Here is a 10000-nt window from a genome sequence, read left to right on the forward strand (position 1 = left end):
GATCATGATGGTGATGTGATGATGATGATGGTGATGTGATGGTGATGATGGTGATGATGATGACGATGGTGATGTGATGATGATGATGGTGATGATGATGATGATGTGATGATGGTGATGTGATGGTGATGATGGTGATGTGATGATGATGATGGTGATGTGATGATGGTGATGGTGATGATGGTGATGGTGATGATGATGATGATGTGATGTTGATGATTGTGATGTGATGAGATGATGATGATGATGATGGACGTCTCGTCCTTCCTTGTCCTCTACAGTCAGTTTTATTTGTAATATCCCTTTACTGTGATGGCAGCTAGCAGAAAGCAGCTGCTAGTCTGCACTCACACTGCTCTCATTAGGAGGTTAATGGAGGAGTCATTAGCGTGCCATGCTATGCTGCGTTAGCGCTGAGCTCATCAGGTGGCTAATGGTTAATGGTGAGGTCATTAAGGCAGTGAGCTTCGTTAGCGCCACACTCATTAGCTCTTAATGGCTGCAGTGTACACATCATGCTAGCTGCTGGTGCAGGTGTGTGTGTAAACAACAAACAGAATGTGATTAGCAATTAGCGTGCTAATTACACAGGTGCAGCAGCTCTTCATTGCTGCTCTGTTTCGGTTACACTCACATTTTATTTCTCTTTTTATTTACATTCTTAATTCTTAATTATTATTGATCGTAATTTATTTTGTCTTCTTGTTCCATTGAGATGCAGACAAAATATAGAATTATTTCTTTTTCTTTTTCTCTTTCACATAGTTCATTTATATAAACTCAATATTACATTATTATATTGTATTATTATTATTATATTATAATACATTATATTATATTTTACTATATTACATCATATCATATCATCTTATAGTATTTTATTTACATTTTATAATATTATATTATCTACATATATTTGCAAAAATAACATTTCCTAACGATGAATATCAGTAGCTGAAGAGAAATATAGTTAATTAAATAATAATTAAAACCATAAGAATAATCTGATATTGATCATTACATTAATAATAATAACGATATTAATAATTCAATAATAATCATCTCTCAAACAAAACGTGTGGCAAAGAACAACATCAGATTTACACATTTGACACGTTTCTGAGAACACGTGATCCAGACAACGCGACGCGTGTCGGGTTTCAACACTCAGACCTGCTGCTACATGACTGAAGCAAACACTCACACAGCTGACACGTGTTGTCAGGAACATGCTCTGCAGAGGACCAACGATGAAGACCTGTCTGTCTGTTCTAGTGGTCCTTGATGAGGTTCTAGGAGTCCCTGATGAGGTTTTAGTCTTTGATGAGGTTCTAGTCGTTGATGAGGTTGTCGTAGTTCTTGATGAGGTTTTAGTATTTGATGAGATTCTAGTCCTTGATGAGGTTCTAGGAGTCCTTGATGAGGTTTTAGTGGTCCTTGATGAGGTTCTAGTCCTTGATGAGGTTCTAAGAGTCCTTGATGAGGTTCTAGTGGTCCTTGATGAGGTTCTAGTCCTTGATGAGGTTCTAGGAGTCCCTGATGAGGTTTTAGTCTTTAATGAGGTTCTAGTCGTTGATGAGGTTGTAGTAGTCCTTGATGAGGTTTTAGTCTTTGATGAGGTTCTAGTCCTTGATGAGGTTGTAGTAGTCCTTGATGAGGTTTTAGTCTTTGATGAGGTTCTAGTCCTTGATGAGGTTGTCGTAGTCCTTGATGAGGTTTTAGTCTTTGATGAGGTTCTAGTCCTTGATGAGGTTCTAGGAGTCCTTGATGAGGTTCTAGTCCTTGATGAGGTTCCAGGAGTCCTTGATGAGGTTCTAGTGGTCCTTGATGAGGTTCTAGTCCTTGATGAGGTTCTAGGAGTCCTTGATGAGGTTTTAGTCTTTGATGAGGTTCTAGTCGTTGATGAGGTTGTAGTAGTCCTTGATGAGGTTTTAGTCTTTGATGAGGTTCTAGTCCTTGATGAGGTTCTAGTAGTACTTGATGAGGTTTTAGTCTTTGATGAGGGTCTAGTCCTTGATGAGGTTCTAGCAGTCCTTTTGGGGTTTTGATATCACTCTGCGGGGTTTTAAGGAGGTTCTTGGGTTCCCCGGTAGAAGCGTGTTGGTTGTTTGGGTTGTTGGAGGTTCTTTTCAGAACCAAACTAGGTGTGTCAGTCTATGATAAGCTCCACCCGTCTGGGACTGTCGCTCCTCTGACATCAGAGGCAGGAAACATAAAGGAAAGAAATGTTGAAAGACGTATGTGTGTGTGTGTGAGTGTGATTGACAGCTCAGAGGGTGTGTTTGTGTCTCTGTGACACTCAGTGTGATAATGTACGCTCTAATAACACTCGTCTGTCTTCAACTCACTTTTATTTATTCATCTTACTGCTGATAAATTATGAACCAGCCTGTGTGTGTGTGTGTGTGTGTGTGTGTGTGTGTGTGTGTGTGTGTGTGTGTGTGTGTGTGTGTGTGTGTGTGTGTGTGTGTGTGTGTGTGAGTGTGAGTGTGTTTAATAATAAATGCTTGTGTCCATCATACAAGCTTTAGGACTTAGCGCTCAGTGAGGCGGCTCAGCTGGTGGCAGATAAACAGAAACATCACGGTTAAATATTCTGCTTCATACGTGACGCTCGTCTTCAGTCGGACAGGAAATCAGACAAACATGTTCCTCTGTGTTCTAGGAGGAACGTCTGGCTGTGATCATCACTGTGATCTGAATAAAAGTTTATAGAGGAAGTTCACAGCAGAACACGGAGAACTCTGGAGGTTCCAGTAAAAGTAAAGAGAACGAAGCAGCAGCAGAATGGAGCATTCACATGTTCTGATCCGTTAGAACCTCGGCTTCATGTCAACACCGTCCTGTTATTACAATCATTACATCATCACCTGATTACAATCATTACATCATCACCTGATCAGGACTAAGCCATCTGATCACATTCTGTCATAATTAGAATCGTTTCCATTAATCTGTATAAAAACATTCATATGATGCTTCATCACCATCTCCACACCAGCAGCTACAAGAGGAGGCTGACACTGTGACAAATAAACAAACAAAATAAAATGTGACAAATAAACAAACAAACAAAATAAACTGAAAACTAATTATTATCATTATTTCTATGACAATTAATCATCAACTAAAATTGAATGATCGTTAGCTGCTGTTATCAACAAAATGATAATCAGTAAGTATCAATAAATATATATTAATATTAGTAAATAGAAGTAATTATAAATCAATATTAGTAAATACCAGTAAATATTAGTGAATATAAATTAAGTTTAGTAAATATAAGTGTATAAGTAAATATCAAAAGAATAGAATAGAATCAGTAGGAATTATTACTAAATATCAGTAAATAAATATTTATAACAGTAAATATAAGTTTTTATTAGTAAATATAAGTTTATATTAGTAAATATAAGTTTACATTAGCAAATACAAGTTTATATTAGTAAATATCCATTTATATTAGTAAATATAAGTTTATATTATTAAATATCCATTTACATAAGTAAATATTAGTTTATATTAGTAAATATCCATTTATATTAGTAAATATCAGTTAATATTACAAAATATTAGTTTAGATTAGTAAATATCCATTTATATTAGTAAATATCAGTTAATATTACTAAATATTAGTTTAGATTAGTAAATATCAGTTTATATTAGTAAATATCAGTTAATATGAGTAAATATTAGTTTAGATTAGTAAATATCCATTTATATTAGTAAATATCAGTTTATAGTAGTAAATATCAGTTAATATTAGTAAATATTAGTTTAGATTAGTAAATATCCATTTATATGAGTAAATATCAGTTTATATTAGTAAATATCAGTTTATAGTAGTAAATATCCATTTATATTAATAAATATCCATTTATATTAGTAAATATCAGTTTATTTGAGTAAATATCTGTTTTTATTAGTAAATATCAGTTTACATAAGTAAATATTAGTTTAGATTAGTAAATAACCATTTATATCAGTAAATATCAGTTTTTGTTACAAAAACAAAAATAAGTCAAAAAAAAAAACACCTTGAATAAGTTGGCTTTGATATTTGATGTCACACACACACACACACACACACACACACACACACACACACACACACACACACACACACAGCTTAGCATTGGTCATGGAATAAAACCCTCTGAGTGTGTTAACATCCATTAAAATGTGTGTGTGTGTGTGTGTGTGTGTGTGTGTGTGTTTGTCGAGGCTTTTAGAAAAATATCATATGAATATTTCACTTCATTCTCTTTGCGTCTTTTTCCACCTCAGATTTTTCGCTCGGCTCGTCACTGAGACGTTTTAGAGCTTTTACTTTTGTATTTTTACCTTTTTATTTCACCGTCTCCTCTTCGTTTCCTTCATGAGGGTTTAATCGTCTAAATCTCCAAATGTTCATCGTTATCAGACGGACTTGGGAAGAGAAAACATTAACTGAGGAGAAGGAGGAGGAGGAGACCCAAAACAGAACTAAAAGAGGAAAAGCTGTACTCCATCGCAGCGTCTTCATTCAGTTTGTGTTGAACAACTGATGATCGTTTTCACGCAGAATTCATCAGAAGGAAGAGAAACTCTGACCCGAGAACATCAGTTTTATCTCATGACTTTTAATTTAGTCATTTATTTTCTCATGTTCCTCCTCCTGCTGCTCCTCCTCCTCTTTATCCCAAAGTCACCTTCAAACATTCAACACTTCTCTCTGAAACATTATCTTATTCTTCTTCTGCAGTGTTTGTTTGTTTGTTTGTTTGTTTTCATCTCCTTTAAAACCTTCAATCCGAACCAGAAGTTGAACGGTGAAAACAAACAAGAGTTCATCATTAATCCGACCGATTCGATGTATCTGAACTGACACGTTCAGCAAACTTCAGACACAAATCATGAGAAAAAAAAAACACGCAGGTCTACATAACATGGAAACAGACTGTAGTTTAATGAGCTTGTTTCCATGGAAACAGATTGTAGGGGGCGCTGCAGCTCCGAGAGTCAAAGGTCAGACGATGAAAAACAAAACGTAGATGTCGAAATGAAACCTGTTGTTGACAATGCCGCTGACCCCGAACAGGAAGTTCTTCTGGTGACCTTTTGTAGTTCTTCAAGGTCGCAGTTTGTAGTTTTTTAACATTCACTGGAAAAATACCTGATGACATCATCAGCAGGGCGCTCTGCCTCCATGTCTGATTTAAATGTCAGCCCAAAAATGATGGGATGGAAGCCCTGCTGACCACACACACACACACACACACACACACACACACACACACACACACACACACACACACACACACACACACACACATACACACACATACACACACACATACACACACACACACACACACATACACACACACATGTACACACACACACACACACACACACACACATACATACACACACACACACATACATACACACACGGGTGAAAGACGACAAAGAACAGGAAAGGAATTGTTCACTGCCTGCAGAAAACACCTGAAAACATACACACACACATACACACACACACACACACACACACACACACACACACACACACACACACACACACACACACACACACACACACACACACACACACACACACACACACACACACACACACACACACACACACACACACACACACACACACACACACACACACATACATACACACACAGGTGAAAGACGACAAAGAACAGGAAAGGAATTGTTCACTGCCTGCAGAAAACACCTGAAAACACACACACACACACACACACACACACACACACACTCACTCAGTGGGGTTTTGTCAGGAGAAATTGCTCTTTCCTGCTCTCATCTATCATTCTCCCTCTGAGTGGATCGCTGTCTGTCATCTTGAAATACAGCACTTAGATTGGCGAGTGAGTGAGTGAGTGAGTGGGTGAGTGAGTGAGTGAGTGAGTGAGTGAGTGAGTGAGGGAGTGAGGGAGGGAGTGAGGGAAGGAGGGAGTGTGAGAGAGGGCGTGCTCAGTTCCTTTAATCTCCCTCTTTGTGTCTCTGTTTAGTCGAAGCCTGTCTTTTAGTTCAGTTTTAACTCCCTGCTGGAGGTAGAGGGGAGAGTGTGGGGGGGATAGTTGAGTGTGTGTGTGTGTGTGTGTGTGTGGGGGGGAGGGGTCGTCTCCTGATCATCATCACTGAGCTCACCACATTGTTGTGATCACCGCTACGTGATTTTAGCTCCAGCTGTCCCTTGTGGTCCTCCTCTCCCTGCTGTGTTCATGTGGTTCTGATCACAGTCGCTCAGGTAGAATCAGGTGATGTTGAGACAGCTGAAGGATCAGGAACAGGGTCACATGATCCGGTCATCCCGTCTGCTGATTGGTCGATCTTTATCAGCCCTGCGAATGTTGGAGGGTTTTTATTCCCGACGTGACGTCTCAGATCAAACAGACTGAATGACAGTTTAACGATGTGTCCCGGAGGGAAGGTGGATATTATGGGATAGACACACCACATTTTTAGAACTTCCTGTTTTTATTTTGTAACTTAATGAATCTCAGAAACGTTACTTTACTTCTGATAAAAACATTCAGAGTCTGTTAAAGATCCAGAACCAGCAGGACACCTTAAAACTGGACCTCATTATTCCACCTGGTCCAGCTTTGTTTCCTCAGATAAACTTGTATTTCCAGAACAGGAAGTGGACCCGGTGACATCAGACAGGTGTGACTTCATGTTTGTTTGTGTGTGTTTATGTGTCAGACCCGATGCACGGCCCGCGGCGTCTTCAGGTTGTCGACATTCAGTCCAAACAGGTGACGGTTCGATGGGAACCGTTCGGATACAACGTGACACGCTGCTACAGCTACAACCTGACGGTGCAGTACCACTACAGACCTGCAGGGGGCGCTATCAGGTAAACAGGGTGGGGCCAACAGGGGGAGGGAGGGAATAGCCAACAGGTGGAGGGGGAGTGACCAACAGGTGGAGAGAGGGAGGGGCCAACAGGTGGAGGAGGAGAAAGGGAGGAGCCAGACAGGTAATATGACAGGTGTCCAGCAGGGGGCCGGTGAAAGAGGAGCTGGTGTACGACTCCCTGAGCAGCGTGCCGCAGCACATCGTCAGGAACCTCCCACCGTTCACCAACGTCAGCCTGAGACTCGTCCTCAGCAACCCGGAGGGACGCAAGGAGAGCGAGGAGCTGCTGGTGCTAACAGACGAGGACGGTACGGTAGAACCACAATAGAACCACAGTAGAACCACAGTACAATCTCAGGTTCTGTTCTGGTCCATCTGACTCTCTGAACGTTCTGGTTCTAGTTCCCGGGGCGGTTCCGGTGGACTCGATCCTCGGCAGCAGCTACGAGCAGCAGATCAGTCTGAGCTGGAGAGAACCGCTGCAGACCTTCGGCCTCATCCGGCAGTACGAGGTAAACTACAACACCCAGAGGGCTTTGCTGTGAGCGTCCAATCAAAGAGCTTCAAGAACCAGTACAATCAGAGCTGCAGCCGTTCGTCCATTAATCGATTAGTTGGTCATCAAACAATAAATCTGTTTTAGTCATTAATTTCTGATATTTAAAAACAGCTGATTAATGAATTAATAATAAAAAAATAATGGTTAGTTCAAGCCCTGAATTCAACAGCTGTCATTCATCATTATGAGAGCTGCCGAGGATCATGGGTAACGTAGTGTTTCACATGTTTGCTCTCTCCCAGATCTCCTACAAAGCGCTGAGCTCCTTCGACACAGAGTTCGACCTGTCCAATCAGAGCGGGAAGGTCTTCAAACCGGCCAATGAGACGAGCCACGTGTTCACCGGCCTCTACCCAGGCTCCACCTACTCCTTCACAATAAAAGCCTCCACGGTGAAAGGCTTCGGCCCCCCCGTCATCATCCAGTTCACCACCAAGATCTCAGGTAGGACCACCAGAGTCTAAATGAGGTCTGGTACCGGACTAGGATCAGGCCCCTGACCCGGGTCCTGGTCCTGGTTCTGGTCCTGGTCCTGGTCCTGACCTGGGTCCTGGTCCTGGTTCTGGTCCTGGTCCTGTCCCTGGTCCTGCTGAGGATGACGTTCTGTCCTCTTCCGCAGCTCCTCTGATGCCGGCCTACGACCAGGAGTCTCCTCTGAACCAGACGGACTCGTCGGTCACGGTTCTGCTGAAGCCGGCCCAGAGCCGCGGCGCCCCCGTCAGGTGAACACGTCTTCAAATATTCAGCAGCATCAATCTCCCGCCTCATCAACTTTTCATGACTCAGCGAAACATTCAGACGGCGGCAGGGAGCTCTCTGAGGCAGGAAGTGAAATAGAAAATTAAAAGCAAGACAACACAGACACACTGCCGTCAGGTCCCGGAGGGAGGCAGTATCCGCGGTAACAGTTGTCATGTCAACAGCTGTCCGGGCTGAAACGAGGGATTTGGTTAATTAACAATCAGCGGGTGGGGCTAATCAGAGCCTGCTGCTAACACCGAGGATTAACAAGGGATTAACAGCTAATGTGTCAATCACACACACACACACACACACACACACACACACACACATCACACACACGTGTGATGTGTGTGTGTGTGTGTGTGTGATGTGCTGTGTGTTAATTGACATGATAGCTGGTTGAATCCATCAGATTGAACAGATGCTGCTCTGAGATACGATTCCATGTTTACATGTTTATATTTAACTTTGCTTTTGTCTGTTCTGACATCGAAGAGTGTGTGTGTGTGTGTGTGTGTGTGTGTGTGTGTGTGTGTTGGTGTGCCCGAAGGCCGACACACACACACACACCGCAACAACACACTTCAAAATAAGAGGCTCAGATTGCAGGACAAAAGGTGTTGCCGCGGGCGACCTGCAGCTGTAATCAGATTACAGTCACACACACAACAAGCGAGTGTGGAGAAATGTGATTGGAGCCGGTGTGTCGGAGATAAAGAGGCAAAGAAAAGACACAAAGAGAGACAGATGTGAGTGGGAGACGAGAGACGGGCAAGAAAAGAGGAAGAAGATGATTGAATCTGTTTCTGTTCACATCTGTAGGATTAAACACAAACTGTAGTGTGTTTCAGTGTGTGTTTCAGTGCATGTGTGTGTCTTCCTGTCCTCCATTAGTTTCCTGTCCAGCAGGAAATGTGACATTACTGCATTTCCACCATCCACACCCTTAAGTGTGTGTGTGTGTGTGTGTGTGTGTGTGTGTGTGTGTGTGTGTGTGTGTGTGTGTGTGTGTGTGTGTGTGTGTGTGTGTGTGTGTGTGTGTGTGTGTGTGTGTGTGTGTGTGTGTGGTGGTTGGGTGGGGGAAGAGGGAGGTGGGGGGGGATTGATATATGACTTCTGTCCTGAACCTGCCTCCTGTGAAAAACACTGCTATTGTTCCCAGCGTCCCTCAGGACACAAACAGTGTTAAAAACTAACTGTGCTGCATTCAGGTGCAGCTCAGTGTGTCTGTAAATCACATTTACAGTCGGTGTGAACTCTGACACCTGCTGGTGGAAGACAGAACATGAACTCTGAAGTTTACCAGTGTTTGGTGTAGTCAAACAGCGAATCAGTCGAGTTTCTCTCCAGTGTTTTGAGATCAGATCTGAATAGTTTTAACTGTTTTCTGAAGTCGCTAGAGTTTTAATTCAGTCGTAGAGTTTTAATTCAGTTGCTAGAGTTTTAATTCAGTCACTAGAGTTTTAATTCAGTCGTAGAGTTTTAATTCAGTCGTTGAGTTTTAATTCAGTCGCTAGAGTTTTAATTCAGTCGCTAGAGTTTTAATTCAGTTGCTAGAGTTTTAATTCAGTCACTAGAGTTTTAATTCAGTCGTAGAGTTTTAATTCAGTCGTTGAGTTTTAATTCAGTCGCTAGAGTTTTAATTCAGTTGCTAGAGTTTTAATTCAGTCACTAGAGTTTTAATTCAGTCGTAGAGTTTTAATTCAGTCGTTGAGTTTTAATTCAGTCGCTAGAGTTTTAATTCAGTCGCTAGAGTTTTAATTCAGTCGCTAGAGTTTTAATTCAGTCGTTGAGTTTTAATTCAGTCGTAGAATT

The 10000-nt window shown here is 41.6% G+C and overlaps 1 protein-coding gene across 6 annotated transcripts in view; it reads left to right on the top strand.

Moving 5' to 3' along the window:
* The window catches only part of LOC138633758 (receptor-type tyrosine-protein phosphatase mu-like), a 107327-nt gene that overhangs the window by 44635 nt on the left and 52692 nt on the right, over positions 1-10000 (top strand). For 5 of the 6 annotated variants that reach the window (XM_069720172.1, XM_069720177.1, XM_069720174.1 and 2 more), the window contains exons 10-14: positions 6727-6880; positions 7024-7190; positions 7285-7394; positions 7684-7885; positions 8061-8163. In XM_069720172.1, the coding sequence (XP_069576273.1) occupies positions 6727-6880; positions 7024-7190; positions 7285-7394; positions 7684-7885; positions 8061-8163 (736 nt within the window). The remainder of the gene's footprint in view (positions 1-6726; positions 6881-7023; positions 7191-7284; positions 7395-7683; positions 7886-8060; positions 8164-10000) is intronic. The other variant, XM_069720173.1, reaches the window with a different exon arrangement.

Source organism: Brachyistius frenatus, unplaced genomic scaffold, assembly GCF_029030835.1.
Source record: "Brachyistius frenatus isolate BFR_SWC_R1_liver_20210118 unplaced genomic scaffold, ASM2903083v1 Contig_236, whole genome shotgun sequence".
NCBI lineage: Eukaryota > Metazoa > Chordata > Actinopteri > Embiotocidae > Brachyistius > Brachyistius frenatus.